The sequence below is a fragment of the Entelurus aequoreus genome, linkage group LG09 (genome assembly GCF_033978785.1).
Source record: "Entelurus aequoreus isolate RoL-2023_Sb linkage group LG09, RoL_Eaeq_v1.1, whole genome shotgun sequence".
Taxonomy (NCBI): Eukaryota; Metazoa; Chordata; class Actinopteri; order Syngnathiformes; family Syngnathidae; genus Entelurus; species Entelurus aequoreus.
The window spans coordinates 2,669,069-2,694,555 of NC_084739.1; the positions used below are offsets into that span (position 1 = coordinate 2,669,069).

The 25,487-nt window shown below is 37.7% G+C and overlaps 1 protein-coding gene across 2 annotated transcripts in view; it reads left to right on the forward strand.

The window, feature by feature from the left end:
• LOC133657059 (phosphatidylinositol 3,4,5-trisphosphate 3-phosphatase and dual-specificity protein phosphatase PTEN) overlaps positions 1-25,487 on the forward strand; it is a 72,911-nt gene that overhangs the window by 27,340 nt on the left and 20,084 nt on the right. For both annotated transcript variants that reach the window (XM_062057953.1, XM_062057952.1), the window contains exons 2-5: positions 18,910-18,994; positions 19,063-19,107; positions 19,185-19,228; positions 19,347-19,585. In XM_062057953.1, the coding sequence (XP_061913937.1) occupies positions 18,910-18,994; positions 19,063-19,107; positions 19,185-19,228; positions 19,347-19,585 (413 nt within the window). The remainder of the gene's footprint in view (positions 1-18,909; positions 18,995-19,062; positions 19,108-19,184; positions 19,229-19,346; positions 19,586-25,487) is intronic.

Below are 25,487 nucleotides of genomic sequence, written 5' to 3' on the forward strand. Positions count from 1 at the left end.
AGTACCAAGTAGCGGTATAAAACACGATTCGATCCGTTTCTTCTTAGGTAGTTGCTTCAGGTCTTTGCACTGCTGTCGATATAACGCCTCTATAGTGGCGCAACGCTGCGACTGCAGTTAAAATACGTAGCTGCCGCAGAGGGACATCAATCGCTCAATCAACACAGCCTTAAGCTGTGTTAAACGACATCATTCTCTCTGGCCAAAATTAGCTGAAGGCGGCCACCACGCGATTTTAAACGCAGGAAATAGAATAGAATGGAATAGAAAGTACTTTATTGATCCCTGGGGGAAATTCAGCACAGGTATTTTTTACATGTGAATAATATAAATAGTCTATTATACAGCATTATTCACATGTGAATAATATAAATACAGTCTATTATACAGCATTATTCACATGTGAATAACATAAATACAGTATTATACAGCATTATTCACATGTGAATAATATAAATACAGTCTATTATACAGCATTATTCACATGTGAATAACATAAATACAGTATTATACAGCATTATTCACATGTGAATAACATAAATACAGTCTATTATACAGCATTATTCACATGTGAATAATATAAATACAGTCTATTATACAGCATTATTCACATGTGAATAATATAAATACAGTCTATTATACAGCATTATTCACATGTGAATAACAAATACAGTATTATACAGCATTATTCACATGTGAATAATATAGTCTATTATACAGCATTATTCACATGTAAATAACATAAATACAGTCTATTATACAGCATTATTCACATGTGAATAATATAAATACAGTCTATTATACAGCATTATTCACATGTGAATAACATAAATACAGTATTATACAGCATTATTCACATGTGAATAATATAGTCTATTATACAGCATTATTCACATGTAAATAACATAAATACAGTCTATTATACAGCATTATTCACATGTGAATAATATAGTCTATTATACAGCATTATTGACATGTGAATAACATAAATACAGTCTATTATACAGCATTATTCACATGTGAATAATATAAATACAATCTATTATAAAGCATTATTCACATGTGACTAATATAAACACAGTCTATTATACAGCATTATTCATATGTGAATAATATGAATACAGTCTATTATTCACATGTGAATAGTATAAATACAGTCTATTATACAGCATTATTCACATGTGAATAATATAAATACAGCATTATTCACATGTGAATAACATAAATACAGTCTATTATACAGCATTATTCACATGTGAATAACATGAATACAGTCTATTATACAGCATTATTCACATGTGAATAACAGTCTATTATACAGCATTATTCACATGTGAATAATATAAATACAGCATTATTCACATGTGAATAACAAATACAGTCTATTATACAGCATTATTCACATGTAAATAACATAAATACAGTCTATTATACAGCATTATTCACATGTGAATAACATAGTCTATTATACAGCATTATTCACATGTGAATAACATAGTCTATTATACAGCATTATTCACATGTGAATAACATAGTCTATTATACAGCATTATTCACATGTGAATAACATAAATACAGTCTATTATACAGTATTATTCACATGTGAATAATATAGTCTATTATACAGCATTATTCACACGTGAATAATATAAATACATTATACATTTACAGTACACGTACAGTCAAAAGGAACATATGCATTATACAGTCTGATGGCTGTCGGTATGAAGGACGGTATGAAAAACTCTGGATATAATGTTTGACGCTAACCGCTTAGGATTCCTGAAATACGGCTACCGTAACTTTTGGAGTTGGCATAATTAGAGACCCTGGCAGTTGTTTGCGTGTGTAGACAATGCACCCGGTTGAAGAGAGGCACTAATTGGAACATTTACAGGAATATTTCTTGTCGGGTTCTTAAGGCTGTTCTCTCTTTTGGAATGAGTCTTGTAAAAAAAAAAAAAGGTCAACCTTACTGAGGTATGTCTGAGGTCTCGTGTTGATGGTTTGACCTTCATGTTTTTGTGCGCATTTGTCTTGGTTTTTGACTTATGTGGCTTTTTGGTGTTGTCCAGATGTTAAGGCACACATGATTTAAATGGTAATGCAAAATAATAGCTGCTCGACCATGTGTTTTTGTGGAAAACTTGCACAGTTTGTGTTTCCAGCCCTGTCGTCGTAGCAGTGGTCTGGCGTTTGACATTAACATGGCTCTACAACGCTATGGGAGAGGGGGGGAAAAAAGTAGAAGCTCAACGTAAAAAAAACCCGACACATCCAATTTAGAAACGTTCAGCTTCTCTATTTTCAACACAGGAAGTGTGAGAAAAGGTTGCCCTTTTTAGTCATTGGTTGAAGTGTGAAATCCCTTTTAGCTTATGGCGACCGGCAGACTTGTACTTTCAGGTAGGCGTTGGCAACCGAGCCTCGCGGTCGTTTCTTGCCAGCTCGGTTCTTCTCTGACACTGATGTGCGCCTTTTTAGGATCGTACTGTATGTGTGCCAGTGTATAATTGACTGTAACACTCCCCTTCGCTTTTCCCCTCCGCTCACAATGTTTGTTCATTGACGTCATGCCATTCGGAAAACGCAGCACAATTAGGGTAACCGCACGCTCATTTGGGCAGAATGGCAATAGCTGTGTCAGGTCAATTGATTAGGGACAACATGTTCGCACCAGGTAGAACGGGGGTGTCAAAGTCCAGGCCCGCAAGCCAGATCCGACCCGTGAGTGAATGATCTATGGCCCCCGGGGTGATATTCATACTTGCCAACCCTCCCGTTTTTAGCGGGAGAATCCCGGTATTCAGCGCCCCTCCCGGCAGAGATTTTCTCCCGACAAACTCCCGGTATTCAGCCGGAGCTGGAGGCCACGCCCCCTCCAGCTCAATGCGGACCTGAGTGGGGACAGCCGTTCTCACGTCCGCTTTCCCACAATATATTAACAGCTTGCCGCCCAATGACGTCATAACATCTACGGCTTTTAGAGAGTAGAGTGCACAACAAGAAGAGAAAGTTCTTAGTTTCTTATGTGGGTTTATTGTTAGGCAGTTTCATTAACGTCCTCCCAGTGCGGTAACAACACACAACAACACACGTCACGTTTAGTCTACCGTAAAGCAGTTCGTCTGCAGTAAACAGCAATGTTGTGACACTCTTAAACAGGACAATACTGCCATCTACTGGATAGCCTGCAGAACACTGAAATTCAAGTATTTTATTTATAAAATAAAAGTATATATGTATATATATAGCTAGAATTCACTGAAAGTCAAGTATTTCATATATATATATATATATATATATATATATATATATATATATATATATATATATATATATATATATATATATGAAATACTTGATTTGGTGAATTCTAGCTGTAAATATACTCTCCTCTTAACCACGCCCTTAGCCACGCCCCCCGACCATGCCCCCCCCCCCCCCCCCCCATCTAATTAGCGATTAGGAGTGACAGATTGTCTGGTAAACGTATAGCATGTTCTATATGTTATAGTTATTTGAATGACTCTTACCATAATATGTTACTTTAACATACCAGGCACCTTCTCAGTTGGTTATTTATGCCTCATATAACGTACACTTATTCAGCCTGTTGTTCACTATTCTTTATTTATTTTAAATTGACTTTCAAATGTCTATTCTTGGTGTTGGCTTTTATCAAATACATTTCCCCAAAAAATGCGACTTATACTCCAGTGCGACTTATGTTTTTTTCCTTCTTTATTATGCATTTTCGGCCGGTACGATTTATACTCCGGAGCGACTTATAGTCCGAAAATTACGGTAGGTGGTAATCTATGGCCACTTCACAATTCGATTACGATTTAGACTTAGACAAACTTTATTGATCCATAAGGAAAATTAGGATCTACGATTCAATTAAAAATCGATTATTGTGTATATTAATGCAGTTTTACAATTCTTTTCGGTTCACTAAATAAGTGTTTAACACTTGCAACTTTAAAAACAGTCCATTTGTAATAAGAAACAGTTCAATTAATTCCCCCATTTATCAAATTCATGGAAATGTGTGCAAAACTGGAACATAAGTGTCCTAAAATAAAAAGGAGCTGGTCCGAATTTTCAGTGAAGTGGCATCTTTGAATGCCTTAAACTTGAAGAAAATGGAATTGAGGGCCAAGTACACATTTTTATGCATATGTAAATGTATTCAGTTATAAACATGAAAGGCCTACTGAAAGCCACTACTAGCGACCACGCAGTCTGATAGTTTATATATCAATGATGAAATCTTAACATTGCAACACATGCCAATACGGCCGGGTTAACTTATAAAGTGACATTTTAAAATTCCCGCCACACTTCCGGTTGAAAAACTCCTTTGGATATGATTTATGCGCGTGACGTCATAAAATGCACGGAAGTGTTTGGGCCCTATTGGACACAATACACAAAGCTCTGTTTTCTTCGACAAAATTCCACAGTATTCTGGACATCTGTGTTGGTGAATCTTTTGCAATTTGTTTAATGAACAATGGAGGCTGCAAAGAAGAACGTTGTAGGTGGGATCGATCGGTGTCTTAGCGGCTAAGTACAATACTTACAGCAACACAACAAGGACTACTTACCCTGATAGCAGACGCCTAGCCGATGCTTGCCGCCAAACCCACGGATGAAGTCCTTTGTCGCGCCGTTGATCGCTGGAACGCAGGTGAGCACGGCTGTTGATGGGAAGATGAGGGCTGGCTGGCGTAGGTGGAGCGCTAATGTTTTATCATAGTTCTGTGAGCTCCGGTTGCTAAGTTGCTAAATTAGCCTTAGCGTCGTTAGCAACAGCATTGTTAAGCCTTACCAGGCTGAGAATTTTTAACCGTGTAGTTACATGTACATGGTTTAATAGTATTGTTGATCTTCTGTCTATCCTTCCAGTCAGGGGTTTATTTCTTTTGTTTCTATCTTCATTTGAGAATGATGCTAGCACGTTAGCTCAGTAGCTAAGTGTGTCACCGATGTATTGTCTTGGAGATAAAAGTCACTTTAAATGTCCATTTCACGTTCTCGACTCTCATTTTCAAGAGGATATAGTATCCGAGGTGGTTTAAAATACAAATCTGTGATCCACAATAGAAAAAGGAGAGAGTGTGGAATCCAATGAGCCAGCTTGTACCTAAGTTACGGTCAGAGCGAAAAAAGATACGTCCATCACTGCCTCTCAAGTCCTTCACTGTAACGTTCCTCATCTACGAATCTTTCATCCTCGCTCAAATTAATGGGGTAATCATCACTTTCTCGGTCCGAATCTCTCTCGCTCCATTGTAAACAACAGGGAATTGTGAGGAATACTAGCTCCTGTGACGTCACGCTACTTCCGCTACAGGCAAGGCTTTTTTTTATCAGCGAGCAAAAGTTGCGAACTTTATCGTTGATTTTCTCTACTAAATCCTTTCAGCAAAAATATGGCAATATCGCGAAATGATCAAGTATGACACATAGAATGGATCTGCTATTCCCGTTTAAATAAAAAAAAATCATTTTAGTAGGCCTTTAATTCACTTTCTTCTTTCCTTCATGGATCTAAACTTTACCGCTGCTGTTTTTCAGAATGTGTTTGTTCTATTTTTGGCCAAAGTAAGACAAAGAAAACAATCTGAAGTTGTCTTTATTTTTTCAGTTTTAATGCCATGATTTGAATAGTCCGGCCCACGTGTGCACAGATTTTCCTCCATGCGGCCCCTGAGCTAAAGTGAGTTTGACACCCCTGAGGTAGAACGTTTTTTTTTGTCTACCTTGGTATGATAGTTTAAATCCTCAAAATGCTTTTATTTACCCTTTACATTTGTATTAAGTTGTCATAAAGTGATGGACATGGTTTGTGACAACGCTCTGGTAGGCTGTGGCGTTCAATTGTTAATATACATTGATATTAAGGGCATTTCCCATTAGGGACAACTCACGATTCAATTTGATTCCGACTCTTGGGGTGATGATTCAATTTTGAATTATCGATTGAAACTGATTTGGGACGTGTTATTTGCAGGGATACAACGGTATCAAATCTCACGGTATGATGTTATCCCGGTGTTAAGGCCACAGTACGATATTATTTCGGGATATGTCCAAAAATAATAATTAAATGTTATAGTGCGTAAAATTAAGTGGCAGGTATGTTTAAAATAAACATTCACACTCTAATTGAAAAATACATCATGCTAAAGCAGAGCTGGGCAAATATTTTGACTTGGGGGGGGCCACATTGAGAGAAAAAATGTGTCTAGGGGGCCAATGTGTATGTGTGTATAAATGATATATCCACATTTAGCTAAACAAATCTGCTGTACAGTATGTGTGTTTGGGTCCCTTTTTTTCAGGTACACTAATACCAAAAGTCACAATGTTCCATAGAATTCTAAAAAAGTTATGACAGACCACCTCAAAAAACAGAATGGAATTATTTTACTGAATGGGACACCCAAAATGTACATTAAAATAAAGAAAGTGGGATTTACAATATTAACTATGAACAATAAAACACTGAATATTAACAAAATATGAACATCACTCCTCTTTTACTTCAGCTCCTCCATAGACATCTTTTACAATCAAGCAAAACACAACAAACATGTAACAAACTGCAATATATTATCACTTTTATGCAGAAATTTGTTGTAAAAATGTGCTACCGCATCTTTTCCTGACAAACGCGTTTCGGGCTGGCTGCTCTGAAAACAAACCCCGCCCACTCTGCTTTGTTCCTGGTCTGAGCTGCTGTGACGTAGATTACCGTAATAACTTGTTTAACACTCAAAAGCGCAGATTTCAACCATTGAAATATTTTATATAGTTCAAGACTTAGGGTCATTTAAAAACAACACTGCACATCATAATGGCAGTTACAGTTTTGATGTTAAAGGCCTACTGAAATGATTTTTTTAAATTTAAACGGGAATAGCAGATCCATTCTATGTGTCATACTTGATCATTTCGTTACCGTATTTCGTTTGGCGGCCCGGAGACGTAGGAAGTCAAGGTGAGGTCGGCGGCTAGCGCGGCTAGCGCTCCAACAAAGTCCTCCTGGTTGTGTTGCTGTAGTCCGCTGCTAATACACCGATCCCACCTACAACTGTCTTCTTTGCAGCCTTCATTGTTCATTAAACAAATTGCAAAAGATGTCCAGAATACTGTGGAATTATGAAATGAAAACAGAGCTTTTTGTATAGGATTCTACGGGGTACCATAACTTCCGTTACTCTGACTTCGTCACGCGTATACGTCATCATACCGCGACGTTTCAGCCGGATATTTCCCGGGAAGTTTTAAATGTCACTTTATAAGTTAACCCGGCCGTATTGGCATGTGTTGCAATGTTAAGATTTCATCATTTATATATAAACTATCAGACTGCGTGGTCGCTAGTAGTGGCTTTCAGTAGGCCTTTAAAGGTCTAAAAAAATTATTTAGAACGTCCGACGGGCCGGATTGAAAATCGTAATGGGCTGCATTTTTTGCCCAGGTGTGTGCAAAAGTGTTTTAATTATATTTATTAATACAAACTTGAATTTTTAAGTGCAAAGAATAGTGCAGGGACAAAAAAAACTTGGTTACGTGTCTTAAGTGACAATGTAAACATTCTGTGTTTCACAATAATGTTCACTTTTAGTGTCTTTCAACTTTTGTTCAACATGTTTATACCAGTCTGGAATATGTTGTTTGTCTGAGAAGTTAACTGACAATTCAACTTTTAGTTATGCAAATAGCTCACAAACCGATGTTTTGGCTGCGCTGGCTTCAAACATCTTTTCTGGACGACAGTTTATGAGGTGGTGACTTGTCTTGGCTCGGCGGGCAGACTCCATACGCCACGCGACATCCACAGAAACAAGCGGTGGGAACAAGGGTGGATGGATTGAGGATTTATCAAGTACAAACCCCGTTTCCATATGAGTTGGGAAATGGTGTTAGATGTAAATATAAACGGAATACAATGATTTGCAAATCCTTCTCAAGCCATATTCAGTTGAATATGCTACAAAGACAACATATTTGATGTTCAAACTCACAAACTTTATTTTTTTTTTGCAAATAATAATTAACTTAGAATTTCATGGCTGCAACACGTGCCAAAGTAGTTGGGAAAGGGCATGTTCACCACTGTGTTACATGGCCTTTCCTTTTAACAACACTCAGTAAACGTTTGGGAACTGAGGAGACACATTTTTGAAGTGGAATTCTTTCCCATTCTTGCTTGATGTACAGCTTAAGTTGTTCAACAGTCCAGGGGTCTCCCTTCTGCTATTGCAGGTGCCACACATTTTCAATGGGAGACAGGTCTGGACTACAGGCAGGCCAGTCTAGTACCCGCACTCTTTTACTATGAAGCCACGTTGATGTAACACGTGGCTTGGCATTGTCTTGCTGAAATAAGCAGGGGCGTCCATGGTAACGTTGCTTGGATGGCAACATATGTTGCTCCAAAAGCTGTATGTACCTTTCAGCATTAATGGCGCCTTCACAGATGTGTAAGTTACCCATGTCTTGGGCACTAATACACCCCCATACCATCACACATGCTGCCTTTTCAACTTTGCGCCTATAACAATCCGGATGATTCTTTTCCGCTTTGGTCCGGAGGACTCGACGTCCACAGTTTCCAAAAACAATTTGAAATGTGGACTCGTCAGACCACAGAACACGGTTCCCCTTTGTATCAGTCCATCTTAGATGAGCTCAGGCCCAGCGAAGCCGACGGCATTTCTGGGTGTTGTTGATAAACGGTTTTCGCCTTGCATAGGAGAGTTTTAACTTGCACTTACAGATGTAGCGACCAACTGTAGTTACTGACAGTGGGTTTCTGAAGTGTTCTTGAGCCTATGTGGTGATATCCTTTACACACTGATGTGGCTTGTTGATGCAGTACAGCCTGAGGGATTGAAGGTCACGGGTTTAGCTGCTTACGTGCAGTGATTTCTCCTGATTCTCTGAACCTTTTGATGATATTACGGAGCGTAGATGGTGAAATCCCTCAATTCCTTGCAATAGCTGGTTGAGAAAGGTTTTTCTTAAACTGTTCAACAATTTGCTCAGGCATTTGTTGACAAAGTGGTGACCCTCGCCCCATCCTTGTTTGTGAATGACTGAATCTACTTTTATACCCAATCATGGCACCCACCTGTTCCCAATTAGCCTGCACACCTGTGGGATGTTCCAAATAAGTGTTTGATGAGCATTCCTCAACTTTATCAGTATTTATTGCCACCTTTCCCAACTTCTTTGTCACGTGTTGCTGCCATCAAATTCTAAAGTTAATGATTATTTGAAGAAAAAAAAAAAAGTTTATCAGTTTGAACATCAAATATGTTGTCTTTGTAGCATATTCAACTGAATATGGCTTGAAAATGATTTGCAAATTATTGTATTCCGTTTATATTTACATCTAACACAATTTCCCAACTCATATGGAAACGGGGTTTGTAGTTTCCTCATATTCCCCCCCCCCCTGTTTGTTTGCAACATAACTCAAAGAGTTAATGGATAGATTTTGATGACATTTTCAAGAACTGTCCAAAAAAAACAATTCCTCTCATCGACCACAAACACACTTCACTTCCGTATTCCGCGCTGTGCAGAGGATTCTGGGAGATTTTTTTATATTTTCAAACCTGGCCCTTGTAAAGCGCCGGATAAAACTACACACCCGAGTTTTTGTTTGATACCGCCAGGCGTCACGGTATTATTGTAAAGACTTTGAAAGCGAAACATTGCCGTGTCTACAAAACCGTTACATCCCTAATTAATTGGTAGATAAATGATAGTACAACTCTTTTAAAACGGGGTACAGTTTACAAAAGATCTTCTCTGCTACTGACAGATTCGAGTAAGCACAAAGATGGCCTAAAAACGTCTTTAAAAATGGTTTCAGAATTGGATGAATAAGAATTGCGATTCGGATGTTGCTAAATTTTTTCTTATTCCCCATATTAGAGGTGGGGGAAATAATCAATATTTAGATGCATCGCAATTCGGACATTGACCATTATGAAATTGATTAATAAACGTCAATAATCGATTTACTTATAGTAAATAAAGTCATGCATACAGATCTAAAATTTGGCTGACTGCACTGAGCCACTTCACTGAAAATTCAGTGAATTTTTATTATAGGACACTTGTTCCAGTTTTGCACACATTTTCATGAATTTTATAAATGGGGGAATTAATTGATCTGTTTCTTATTACAAATTGACTGTTTTTGAAGTTGCAAGTGTTAAACGCTTATTTAGTGAACCGAAAAGAATTGTAAAACTGCATTAATATACACAATAATCGATTTTTAATTGAATCGTAGATCCTAATTTTCCTTATGGATCAATAAAGTCTAAATCGTAATCGAATTGTGAAGTGGCCAAAGATTCCCACCCTAAGCATTACAGCACTACCAACTGCCTGATGTGTTGAAACTAGGGATGTCCGATAATGGCTTTTTGCCGATATCCGATATTCCGATATTGTCCAACTCTTTAATTACCGATACCGATATCAACCGATATATGCAGTCGTGGAATTAACACATTATTATGCCTAATTTGGACAACCAGGTATGGTGAAGATAAGGTACTTTTTTTAAAAATTAGTAAAATAAGATAAATAAATTAAAAACATTTTCTTGAATAAAAAAGAAAGTACAACAATATAAAAACAGTTACATAGAAACTAGTAATGAATGAAAATTAGTAAAATTAACTGTTAAAAGTTAGTACTATTAGTGGAGCAGCAGCACGCACAATCATGTGTGCTTACGGACTGTATCCCTTGCAGACTGTATTGATATATATTGATATATAATGTAGGAAGCAGAATATTAATAAGAGAAAGAAACAACCCTTTTGTGTGAATGAGTGTAAATGGGGGAGGGAGATTTTTTGGGTTGGTGCACTAATTGTAAGTGTATCTTGTGTTTTTTATGTGGATTTAATAAAAAAAAAACCAAAAAAAAAACCCGATACCGATAATAAAAAAACGGATACCGATAATTTCCGATATTACATTTTAACGCATATATCGGCCGATAATATCGGCAGGCCGATATTATCGGACATCTCTAATTTTGTTGTTTTCTTACTGTACCGAAAATGAACCGAACCGTGACCTCTAAACCGAGGTACGTACCGAACCGAAATTTTTGTGTACCGTTACACCCCTAGTAAACGTGCAAACCAGATGTGGACGTGGGGTGGTAACCGAGCACGTTTACAAACCCATGAACCGATTGGGAACATGGAAAGCTAAAAGCACCTTTCTGATGTTTAATTAGAGCCTAAAAGAGATCCCTTTGACCTTGTCTGTGTGTTTAAAATGTTTACTTACCAAACTTATTGTTCACTAACTGCCATGTCTTGAGTTTGATATTTAAGAGTCAATGTGGTAAGAAGTAGGGGAAAATAATGGATTCACAGATGCATCACGGTTTAGAACGTGGACGATGCTGAATCAATGGACAAATATCGATTATTTATGTATGTGAAATAAAGAAATACAGACGGTTCTATACAGCAATCGAGCGCAGGCCTGAGACTGGCTTAAATGTGAGGCAGTGAGACAAGACAAAACCACTTGGAACAGAAGTGTAACTGGGACCGCAGAGTAACCAGTTAATAATAGAGGAACTCGGCAAGTGGATTAATAAGTCGCGGAGACAATAACGTACACACGGTGCGGCTGCCATAGATATGAATGAGCAGATAGACGACACACTTCTTTGAGCCGCAAGTTTATGGTGACTAGAGAAAAGTGTCTGAACATTCTGCGGTTTTAGAAGACAAGAAAATTCAATCAAGGATGTCTGCTCGCCATGTTAGGATTTGTATTTGTTCACTTAGCAGCCGTCTACTGTTCCCACTTAGCCAGTCTTGCATATGTCTATGCTGTGCCACTAACGTCCACAAAATGGAAATGATTCAGTAGCCAAAAGAGCTCTTTCATACATATGAATAATTAGATATAATACATTAACACTACAACAGACCTAGGCAAATTAACAGAGCCAAAATTACGCTTTTCAAATAATTTTTTTAGGTCTTTAAGATGGAAACTGTAGCCTCCATTACGATGTGCAGTGACGTTTTCAAATGACCGTAAGTCTTGATCTATACCAGGGGTCACCAACGCGGTGCCCGCGGGCACCAGGTAGCCCGTAAGGACCAGATGAGTAGCCCGCTGGCCTGATCTAAAAATAGCAGCACTTACCAGTGAGCTGCCTCTATTTTTTAAATTGTATTTATATACTAGCAAGCTGGTCTCGCTTTGCCCGACATTTTTAATTCTAAGAGAGAAAAAACTCAAATAGAATTTGAAAATCTAAGAAAATATTTTAAAGACTTGGTCTTCACTTGTTTAAATAAATACATTTATTTTTTTACTTTGCTTCTTATAACTTTCAGAAAAACAATTTTAGAGAAAAAAATACAACCTTAAAAATGATTTTAGGATTTTTAAACACATCTACATTTTTACCTTTTAAGTTCCTTCCTCTTCTTTACTGACAATTTAAATCAATGTTCAAGTATTTTTTTTTTATTGTAAAGAATAATAAATTAATTTTGATTTAATTCTTCATTTTAGCTTCTGTTTTTTCGACGAAGAATATTTGTGAAATATTTCTTCAAATTTATTATGATTAAAATTCAAAAAAATTATTCTGGCAAATCTACAAAATCTGTAGAATCAAATTTGAATCTTATTTCAAAGTCTTTTGAATTTCTTTTAAAATTTTTGTTCTGGAAAATCTAGAAGAAATAATGATTTGTCTTTGTTAGAAATATAGCTTGGTCCAATTTGTTATATATTCTAACAAAGTGCAGATTGGATTTTAACCTATTTAAAACATGTCATCAAAATTCTAAAATTAAACTTAATCAGGAAAAATTACTAATGTTCCATAAATTGTTTTTTTAATTTTTTCAAAAAGATTCGAATTTGCTAGTTTTTGTCTTCTTTTTTTCGGTAGAATTTAGAATTTTAAAGAGTCGAAATTGAAGATAAACTATGTTTCAAAATTCAATTGTCATTTTTTTTGTTTTCTCCTCTTTTAAACCGTTCAATTAAGTGTAAATATCATTAATTATTAATAATAACATAGAGTTAAAGGTAAATTGAGCAAATTGGCTATTTCTGGCAATTTATTTAAGTGTGTATCAAACTGGTAGCCCTTCGCATTAAGCACTACCCAAGAAGTAGCTCTTGCTTTCAAAAAGGTTGGTGACCCCTGATCTATACAAAGTATTTCAATGGTTGGAATCTGCGCTTTTGCGTGATATACTAGTTACTATGGTAATCTAATTAACAGCAGTGTGGGTGGGGAGCGTTTCCACAGAGTGTTTCCAGAGCGGCCAGCCTGAAATGCGGTTGTCGGACAGACGCAGAAGGACATTTTTACAACAAAGTTGTAAAGCTTAGTGATATATCAGATTTTGGTGGGGTTTTTTTGTTTTACCCTTCACGTTCATATTTCGCTGTGTTTGTTGCATTTTTGTTGCGTTTTGCTTGATTGTAAAATATGTCGGTCAAGAGGGGGTGGGACATTCTTATGTTTAGTTTAGTTTAGTATTCTTCGGTCAGTGGTCAACAAAATAAACAAACAGTTGTACATTCATAAATTGAAAATGTTGCAGACCGAAACGTTGAACACTTATTGCTCCTAACCCTATAAATAATGTCAAATACAAGATGAGCTTCCAAAAAATATAACATTTCCTTTGCACAACATATTGTAAATACACCTTGTACACAACATAAACACTGTTCAATTATATACACGATAAAGGCATGTAAAATATCCTTGTACACGTGTTCGTTAAACCTTTGTACCAATTATATACTATATACAAACAATTATACTTCCATTATTATTAGAGATGTCCGATAATGGCTTTTTTGCCGATATTCCGATATTGTCCAACTCGTAATTACCGATTCCGATATCAACCGATATATACAGTCGTGGAATTAACACATTATTATGCCTCATTTTGTTGTGATGCCCCGCTGGATGCATTAAACAATGTAGCAAGTTTTTCCAAAATAAATCAACTCAAGTTATGGAAAAAAAAATGTCATCATGGCACTGCCATATTTATTATTGAAGTCACAAAGTGCGTTATTTTTTTTTAACATGCCTCAAGACAGCAGCTTGGAATTTGGGACATGCTCTCCCTGAGAGAGCATGAGGAGTTTGAGGTGGGCGGGGCTGGGGGGAGAGGGGGTGTAAGGGGTAGCGTGGGGTGTATATTGTAGCGTCCCGGAAGAGTTAGTGCTGCAAGGGGTTCTGGGTATTTGTTCTGTTGTGTTACGGTGCGGATGTTCTCCCGAAATGTGTTTGTCGTTCTTGTTTGGTGTGGGTTCACAGTGTGGCGCATATTTGTAACGGTGTTAAAGTTGTTTATACGGCCACCCTCAGTGTGACCTGTATGGCTGTTGACCAAGTATGACTTGCATTCACTTGTGTGTGTGAAAAGCCGTAGATATTATGTGATTGGGCCGGCACACAAAGGCAGTGCCTTTTAAGGTTTATTGGCGCTCTGTACTTCTCCCTACGTCCGTGTACACAGCGGCCTTTTAAAAAGTCATACATTTTACTTTTTGATACCGATAATTTCCGAACCGATACCGATAATTTCCGATATTACATTTTAAAGCATTTATCGGCTGATAATATCGGCAGCCCGATATTATCGGACATCTGTAATTATTATTTATACCCCACATTTAGTTTGTAACTAATAATCATAGTATTAACTACTGTGTTGATTCAAGAGTGATATATTTTTCCAAGACATTGGTCTTAAAGTTTTTTTTAAACACCGACTTGTCAATATTCAGTGTTTTATCGTTCATAGTTAATATTGTAAACCCCACGTTCTTTATTTTCATGTACATTCTGGGTGTCTCATTCAGTAAAAAAAATGCTCAAATTCCATTCCGTTTTTTAAGGCGCTCTGTCATCACGTTTTTAGCGTTTAATCAGACATTATTGTGAGGTTTTGTATTAGTGTTCCTAAAAATCAGATATACCGGCCCCCAGGCACATTTTTTTCCTCTAAATTTGCCCCCCCCCCCCCCCCCGAGTCAAAATAATTGCGCAGGCCTGCCATACAATGTAATATTGTTGTACTATATAGTAATTAAGATGCGTAAATAATCGATTCGTACCGCTTGAATCGTAATGGAACTGACACACTGCAAAAAGTCAGTGTTCAAAAACAAGAAAGTTAGGGGTACCGTATTTTTCGGATTATAAGTTTCTCCGGAGTATAAGTCACACCGGCCGAAAATGCATAATAAAGAAGGAAAAAAACATAAGTCGCACTAGAGCAGGGGTGTCCAAAGTGCGGCCCGGGGGCCATTTGCGGCCCGCAGCTAATTGTTTACCGGCCCGCCACACATTCTGGAAATACTATTGTAAAAATAAAAAAGAACAATAAAAAAAGTGGAATGAGGTGAAATCTAAGGAGAAAAAGTTGCAATGTTGACACAAAAGCTGCCATGCAGGCTGTTTTTTTTTCCTTTTGTCTTTCTTCATTTTTCTTTTTTTTGCCATTGCTCAAAAAAAAAAAAAAAGACCAAAAAAATCCATGTTTTAATGAATTATTTTCAGGGCTCCAATTACTTCAAATATTTCACTTTAAAATGTTTTATGTGGTAAATATTGCATATATTGTGTAGTAGCCATATAAAAACATCAACGTTTTCTTTGACAAAAGCGCATAAAACAAACAAAATAATAGTTCCAGCATAAAATGGACAGATATATCTGAAGTTGATCTCGTAACTTAAGTGAAGAAAAACCTAATAAAAATGTATCACTTTATGAGTGGGGCACCTTTTGGATCCCAAATATATTTAGTGATTTTTTTATTTATCTTTTCACTGTGATTACTCAAAAATATGAAAGAATTAAAATCAACGGTGTCCTGCATTATTGATCTTTTAGGGCTCTAATTACTAAATACTGCATATTTCAGTTTTACTATAAAAAAAACTAAGTTGTTTTTGACAGAAAAGCCATAAAACATTTTTTTTAATTTGTATTACTTTTACTTTTTACAACTTGAAGTTGATATAGAGATTTACTGTAAGCGTTAAATAATTTTAAAAAAATAATAACCTGACTTATTTTTAACATTTTAATGACTGAGACCCTTTATGGTCCCCGGGACCCCTAAAGGTAAGATAAATAAAAAATGCATATATTTTGTTATGTTTTGAAAATGAAAAATATCAAAATGGCCCCCACATGCTTGAATTTTTCCGTGTGCGGCCCTCAGTGGAAAAAGTTTGGACACCCCTGCACTAGAGTATAAGTCGCATTTTTTGGGGAAATGTATTTGATCAAATTCAACACCAAGAATAGACATTTGAAAGGCAATTTAAAATAAATAAAGAATAGTGAACGTCACTACTTCCAGCTTGTAACCTGCAGTATATGATTTCCTTTTCGGTGCCATTTTTGTTCAGCCATTTTCAGTTTTTACAAGTTACTGCCAATGTTGAAATGTTACATTTTCATAGGTACGGAAGTAACAGCTAGCATCTTTTTTTTTTCACAATGCACTTCTGCCATGACCCGCCCCCGCCGAATTTTGTTGACGTGTGTATGTGACGATTGCTGATATACACCTAGTCTCTTACGTGAATGAGATAAATAATATTTGATATTTTACGGTAATGTGTTAATAATTTCACACATAAATCACTCCAGAGCAGGGGTCAGCAACCTTTTTGAAAGCAAGAGCTACTTCTTGGGTAGTGATTAATGCGAAGGGCTACCAGTTTGATACACACTTAAATAAATTGCCAGAAATAGCCAATTTGCTCAATTTACCTTTAACTCTATGTTATTATTAATAATTAATGATATTTACACTTAATTGAACGGTTTAAAAGAGGAGAAAACACGAAACAAAATGACAATTAAATTTTGAAACATAGTTTATCTTCAATTTCGACTCTTTAAAATTCAACCGAAAAAAAGAAGAGAAAAACTTAAAAAAATAATTTATGGAACAACATTAGTAATTTTTCCTGATTAAGATTGATTTTAGAATTTTGATGACATGTTTTAAATATGTTAAATCCAATCTACACTTTGTTAGAATATATAACAAATTGGACCAAGCTATATTTCTAACAAAGACAAATCATTATTTCTTCTAGATTTTCCAGAACAAAAATGTTAAAAGAAATTCAAAATACTTTGTAATAAGATTTAAATTTGATTCTACAGATTTCTAGATTTGCCAGAATAATTTTTTTGAATTTTAATCATAATAAGTTTGAAGAAATATTTCACAAATATTCTTCGTTGAAAAAACAGAAGCTAAAATGAAGAATTAAATTCAAATGTATTTATTATTCTTTACAATAAAAAAAATAAATTTACTTGAACATTGATTTAAATTGTCAGGAAAGAAGAGGAAGGAATTTAAAAGGTAAAAAGGTATATGTGTTTAAAAATCCTAAAATCATTTTAAGGTTGTATTTTTTCTCTAAAATTGTCTTTCTGAAAGTTATAAGAAGCAATATAAAAAAATTAATGAATTTATTTAAACAAGTGAAGACCAAGTCTTTAAAATATTTTCTTGGATTTTCAAATTCTATTTGAGTTTTGGCTCTCATAGAATTAAAAATGTCGAGCAAAGCGAGACCAGCTTGCTAGTAAATAAATAAAATTTAAAAAATAGAGGCAGCTTTGATTGATTGATTGATTGATTGATTGAGACTTTTATTAGTAGGTTGCACAGCTCACTGGTAAGTGCTGCTATTTGAGCTATTTTTAGAACAGGCCGGCGGGCAACTCATCTGGTCCTTACGGGCTACCTGGTGCCTGCGGGCACCGCGTTGGTGACCCCTGCTCCAGAGTATAAATCGGCCAAACTAAGGAAAAAAACTGCGATTTATAATCCGAAAAATACGGTATTTTATTTGAACTAGGCAAAATGATCTGCCAATGGAACAAGTAAAAATAGCTAACCTCAATGAACCCAAAATTAACTTAAAATAATTATATTCTCACTAATAACAAATGTACTACTATATGAGTACGTATTTTCTATTGTTTCATTGAAAATAAAACAGCAAAGTCCATTTGGCTGTCATCTGTTTTAATTATGACACACAATTGTGTCAAAGTCATGATTTTTTTTTTTCATGCTTGAAATAAGAATGTATTACTTTTATACTTGTGAGTGTTGATGACACAACAGTTGATATTCTAGTTTCAAGCATGTTTTACTCAATATAGCTCATCAAATCTCAGCAACAAGCTGTAATATCTTACTGACATAATTTAGGACCAAAACACTTAAAACAAGTAAAATACTCTAACATAAAATCTGCTTAGTAAGAAGAATGATCTTATCAGACAGAAAATAAGCAAATTTCACCCTTATTTGAGATATTTCACTTTTTGCATGAAATATTCCCAGCTGGACTGTGTTGACTCCAGTGATGACCATACGAAGCGTTGCAGTCCTCCTTCTGATATAACTTTTGCGCTCTAAAAATACCTGCAGGTCAGGGAGCGGAGACTCTGCTCTCGTGCGCCCACATGTGGGCCTGACTCCCCCCATGTCCTTTCTCCTCACTGTCAAGGCCATCTGTCACAACACACACATCAGCGTCCCTCCTGCGCTCTCATCTAGCCGCGACTATAATGACATCGCCGTGTTGACGTTGGCTTGAAACTTTGTCAGGGTCTGTTGCTCACGCCTGCGTTCATGTCCTCGTGCTCTAATTCCTGGCGATGGCGACGTCTCGTTAAGTAGCCAAACGAGTAATTCATTCTGTCGCCAGCATCGCACTGCGCCCCCTTTTTAAAGGCTTAATTGCCACCGACACGCATACTGTCCTGCTCCTTGACCCCTGGCTGACCAGATATCTACCCAAACATCATCGCCATGGGCTTTCCTGCGGAGCGACTTGAAGGCGTGTACAGAAATAATATAGACGACGTAGTACGGTGAGTCCTGGCACGCCCGCTAGAAAGTTTTTGTGAATTTGCTCCTAATTTCCTCTCTTTTTGAACAGGTTTTTGGATTCAAAGCATAAAAACCATTACAAAATCTACAACCTGTAAGTGTTTCCACGTTCTTTCCACTCTGCGGGTTTGCTTCTGTGTGATTCCTGACTGGATGTTGTTGACTTTTCAGCTGCGCAGAAAGACACTACGACGCTGCCAAATTTAACTGCAGAGGTACGGCGCTTTATTCCCGTTTTCCACTTCTCATAACCCAAACACCTGATGACTCACACACACACAAACACTTGTTAAAGTCTCACCGACTTGCTCGTGTCTCCTCTGACGTGGCCAGTTGCACAGTACCCCTTCGAAGACCACAACCCCCCTCAGCTGGAGCTGATCAAGCCCTTCTGCGAAGACCTGGACCAGTGGCTCAGCGAGGACGACAATCACGTGGCGGCCATCCACTGTAAGGCCGGGAAGGGCCGCACCGGAGTTATGATCTGCGCCTATCTCCTCCACCGCGGCAAGTTCCTGGAGGCCCAAGAAGCGCTTGACTTTTACGGCGAGGTCAGGACACGGGACAAGAAGGTGAGATTTGTCCAGCTTCAGTTTGTGCAGAGTTTCTGTGCAATACCCGACTGACGTGAATATAAAACAACCAACCTTTTCACAAAATGAAAGATGAGATTTAGTTGCAGTACAAATCAAATCAACTTTATTTATAAAGCACATTTAAAATTTACCACAGGGGTAGCCAAAGTGCTGTACAATGGGCAGGTTAAAAATAATACGAGAACCGAGCAAACACAACACAAACAGAACACGATAAATAAATAAAATATAAAAACATAAAAACAGGTTCACAGCAGGTGTATTATGGGGCGCCATAGCAGGATGGATATCACTCAGTGTTAAAAGCCATGGAATAAAAGTATGTTTTTAATAGAGATTTAAAAACAGGAAGAGAGGAGGCTTGTCTAACACTAAGAGGTAGGTCGTTCCAGAGCTTGGGAGCAGCAGCGGCGAAAGCTCTGTCACCTCTAAGCTTCAGCCTTGTGTACGGGACCGTCAGTAGCAGCTGATCGGCTGATCTTAGGGATCGGGTGGGGCAGTAAGGCTGAAGGAGGTCGGAGAGATATGTTGGCGCGAGGTTGTTTAGACGTTTAAAAACAAATAAAAGGAGTTTAAAATTGATTCTGTAACGCACAGGGAGCCAGTGAAGGGACGCTAATATAGGGGTGATGTGCTCACGTCTGCGGGTCTGTGTTAGCACAGGCCAAAAGTTTGGACACTTCAATGCCTTTTCTTTATTTTCATGACTATTTACATTGTAGATTGTCACTGAAGGCATCAAAACGATCAATCAATGTTTATTTATACAGCCCTAAATCACAAGTGTCTCAAAGGGCTGCACAAGCCACAACGATTGATTGATTGATTGAGACTTTTATTAGTAGGTTGCACAGTGAAGTACATATTCCGTACAATTGACCACTAAATGGTAACACCCGAATAAGTTTTTCAACTTGTTTAAGTCGGGGTCCACTTAAATTGATTCATGATACAGATTTATACTATCATATATACTATCATCATAATACAGTCATCACACAAGATAATCACATTGAATTATTTACATTATTTACAATCAGGAGTGTGGAGGGGGGGTGGGGTGGGGGGGTGGGGATATGGACATCAAGTAGTGGACATAGAGAGAGAGAGAGATCAGAAGGCATAAGAAAAAGAATCTGCATTTGATTGTTTACATTTGATTATTAGCAATCCGGGGAGGGTGTTAGTTTAGGGTTGTAGCTGCCTGGAGGTGAACTTTTATAGCGGTTTTGAAGGAGGATAGAGATGACCTTTCTTTTATACCTGTTGGGAGCGCATTCCACATTGATGTGGCATAGAAAGAGAATGAGTTAAGACCTTTGTTAGTTCGGAATCTGGGTTTAACGTGGTTAGTGGAGCACCCCCTGGTGTTGTGGTTATGGCGGTCATTTACGTTAAGGAAGTAGTTTGACATGTACTTCGGTATCAGGGAGGTGTAGCGGATTTTATAGACTAGGCTCAGTGCAAGTTGTTTAACTCTGTCCTCCACCTTGAGCCAGCCCACTTTAGAGAAGTGGGTAGGAGTGAGGTGGGATCTGGGGTGGAGGTCTAGAAGTAACCTGACTAGCTTGTTCTGAGATGTTTGGAGTTTAGATTTGAGGGTTATGGAGGTGCTAGGGTACCAGGAGGTGCATGCGTAATCGAAAAAGGGTTGAACGAGAGTTCCCGCCAGTATCCTCAAGGTGCTTTTGTTGACCAGAGAGGAAATTCTGTAGAGAAATCTTGTTCGTTGGTTAACCTTTTTGATTACCTTGGTTGCCATTTTATCACAGGAAAGGTTAGCCTCTAGAATGGAACCTAGGTAGGTGACCTCATCTTTCCTGGTGATGACACTGTCACCTACTTTTATGGTGAAGTGATTGACTCTCTTAAGTTTGATGTGGGACCCAAACAGGATGGATTCTGTTTTACCCGACATCCTCGGTTCAGAGCCCACATAAGGGCAAGGAAAAACTCACAACCCATTGGGACGTCAATGTGAATGACTATGAGAAACCTTGGAGAGGACCGCAGATGTGGGTGACCCCCCCCCCCCCCCCAGTGGTAGAAAATGTATGGATGAATGGATAGAATATAGTTAAGTACATAACTCCACATGTTTCCATTCATAGTTTTGATGCCTTCAGTGACAATCTACAATGTAAATAGTCATGAAAATAAAGGTTTCCGAACTTTTGGCCTGCACTGAATGTACGGTGTACGGATCAGGCATGTGGAATTTCCCCCAAAACGCGGAAATCCTGTGTTTTTAAACATTCATTTTCGTGTCAAGATATCACTTCCTCCTTTTTGAATGAAATATCAATAAAAAAGGCCGCAGGTACTTGCTGTTCCTCTTGCCTAAACGCGGCAATGACTAGAAGAATGGGGAGACGTCAGGTGCACGGAAACAAGCTCATTGGTTAGCTTAGCCCAGTGTTTTTCAACACTCGTGTGCCGTGAGGTACAGTCTGGTGTGCCATGGGAGATTATGTCATTTCACCTAATTGGGTTAAAAATATTTTTTTGCAAGCCAGTTATTATAATCCGCAAATGTGTTGTTGTTGAGTGTCGGTGCTGTCTAGAGCGCGGCAGAGTAACCGTGTAATACTCTTCCATATCAGTAGGTGGCAGCCGGTAGCTAATTGCTTTGTAGATGTCGGAACATGGTTTGTCATGATCACAATATGGGGGAGGCAGTAGGTAAAAAGGTATCTAACACTTAAATAAAAAATAAACAAAAGTTTATTGCCGCTAAGAAAATGCATTGAAGCTTAAAGGCCTACTGAAAGCCACTACTAGCGACCACGCAGTCTGATAGTTTATATATCAATGATGAAATCTTAACATTGCAACACATGCCAATACGGCCGGGTTAACTTATAAAGTGACATTTTAAAATTCCCGCCACACTTCCGGTTGAAAAACTCCTTTGGATATGATTTATGCGCGTGACGTCCCAAAATCCACGGAAGTGGTTGGACCCCATCGGACCCGATACAAAAACCTCTTGTTTTCTTCGACAAATTTCCACAGTATTCTGGACATCTGTGTTGGTGAATCTTTTGCAATTTGTTTAATGAACAATGGAGGCTGCAAAGAAGAACGTTGTAGGTGGGATCGATCGGTGTATTAGCGGCTAAGTACAATACTTACAGCAACACAACAAGGACTACTTACGGTACTTAGCAGACGCCTAGCCGATGCTTGCCGCCAAACCCACGGATGAAGTCCTTCGTCGCGCCGTCGATCGCTGGAACGCAGGTGAGCACGGCTGTTGATGGGAAGATGAGGGCTGGCTGGCGTAGGTGGAGCGCTAATGTTTTTATCATAGTTCTGTGAGGTCCGGTTGCTAAGTTGCTAAATTAGCCTTAGCGTCGTTAGCAACAGCATTGTTAAGCCTTACCAGGCTGAGAATTTTTAAGCGTGTAGTTACATGTACATGATTTAATAGTATTGTTGATCTTCTGTCTATCCTTCCAGTCAGGGGTTTATTTCTTTTGTTTCTATCTTCATTTGAGAACGATGCTATCACGTTAGCTCAGTAGCCAAGTGTGTCACCGATGTATTGTCGTGGAGGTAAAAGTCACTTTAAATGTCCATTTCGCGTGCTCGACTCTCATTTTCAAGAGGATATAGTATCCGAGGTGGTTTAAAATACAAATCCGTGATCTACAATAGAAAAAGGAGTGTGGAATCCAATGAGCCAGCTTGTACCTAAGTTACGGTCAGAGCGAAAAAAGATACGTCCATCACTGCCTCTCAAGTCCTTCACTATAACGTCCTCATCTACGAATCTTTCATCCTCGCTCAAATTAATGGGGTAATCGTCGTTTTGTCGCTCCGAATCTCTCTCGCTCCATTGTAAACATAGGAAAATTGGGAGGAATATTACCTCCTCTGACGTCACGCTACTTCCGGTACAGGCAAGGCTTTTTTTTTATCAGCGAGCAAAAGTTGCGAACTTTATCGTCGATTTTCTCTACTAAATCCTTTCAGCAAAAATATGGCAATATCGCGAAATGATCAAGTATGACACATAGAATGGATCTGTTATTCCCGTTTAAATAAAAAAAAATCATTTCAGTAGGCCTTTAAGGAAGGCTATGCAAAAAGAAACTAAAACTGAACTGGCTGCAAAGTAAACAAAAACAGAATGCTGGACGACAGCAAAGACTTACAGCGTGGGGAGCAGAGGGCGTCCACAAAGTACATCCGTACACGACATGACAATCAACAATGTTCACACAAAGAAGGATAGTGTCCGCACACAACTTAAATAGTCTTGATTGCGAAAACAAAGCAGGTGGGGGGAATAGCGTTCAAGGAAGACATGAAACTGCTACAGCAAAATACCAACAAAAGAGGAAAAGCCACCAAAATAGGAGCGCAAGACAAGAACTGAAACACTACACACAGGAAAACCGCAAAATACTCCAAATAAGTCAGGGTGTGATGTGACAAGTGGTGACAGTACACCTACTTTGAGACAAGAGCTACATTGATGCATGCTTGGTTATGGTTTGAATTCATATCCAACAATGGCGAGAACGACTTTGTGCGCCTTGGCTAAGAAAAGGTTGAAAAACACTGGCTTAGCCATCGAGCGAGCTTACTTGTTGTCACCTCTGTTCGCTCTCCGAGCCACAACGTTGACGCCTCGTCGTATTTGGATGTTTACAATCACAAACACTGTTAGTTCTGAACCAGTTGTAGAGTATTTATTAGTAGCCAAGATAGGCTGCAGCCCCCTCGCCACCCTGAGCAGACACGCAGTAGAAAAGGAAAGAATGGATGGATGGATTGTAAACAGAGGTTAGAATAGGGCTTTGAAACTTGTTTTCGAGAGCCACATCGCAGTTTTGTCTGCCTGAATTTTACCGTGAAGTCTATTGTCATTTTTACAGTGCACAATTTGATAACTTGCTTTGAAATCATAAGTCACGCTGATATTTAAGTACTCAAGTAAAATACAGTGTTTCCCATAAACTGCCAAGATACCTGTGGCGGTGGGGGCGTGGCTATGGGCGTGGTCACCATGACATCATCGAGTAATTTGCATTATTTATTACAATGATATGATTTTCTCTAAAAAGGCTAAAAAAATGTATACTTACTAATTAATAATAACAGTTTTGTTTTAAACGTCCATCCATCCATCCATTTTACAATATAATTACAACACTTTATGTACATATGTATATACAGATTTGAACAATAAGTTATTCACTGAAATATATTTATTAATTGTGGTTCTTACAAAAAATATATCTTAGAAAATATAAAAGCTAAAATGTCTCTTAAAGCTCTGCCCCTTTAAATAGTGCATACTAAATAATTTAACTTTAGCCTACTACTACAACCATATTATTTACCAGCAACATAAAGTGAAACAGAGGCAGAGGTGTCCTGCCACAGTCAGTAACAAATAAACAGAAAACAGTAGTGGTCAAATACAAATAAGGCAACAAGAGAAGTATTCTACACTTCTCTTTTGTAAAGTAAATCTGAACAGCCTATATGGGCATCTACATCAACTATATGATTTGCCTGAGAAGCTGGACAGGACAAAAAAAAACAAAAAAAAAACTTTATTTTTTTTATTTTTTTATTTGTGGCGGACGTAATTCTTTCGTGGCGGGCTGCCACAAATAAATGAATGTGTGGGAAACACTGAAATATGATAACATTTTGTTGCATTATTAGATATAACATTTTAAAATCTATGTATATAAAGATAAGCATGCAGTTCATGTATTTGTTTGAATGTCAAAATGAAAAGAACAAATAATTAGTAAGAAAATATTCTTTATTAAAGTATATTATTACCATTTCGCGGGCCATATAAAATGATGTGGCGGGCCTTGAATTTGACACCTGTGGGTTAGAACTATCACTC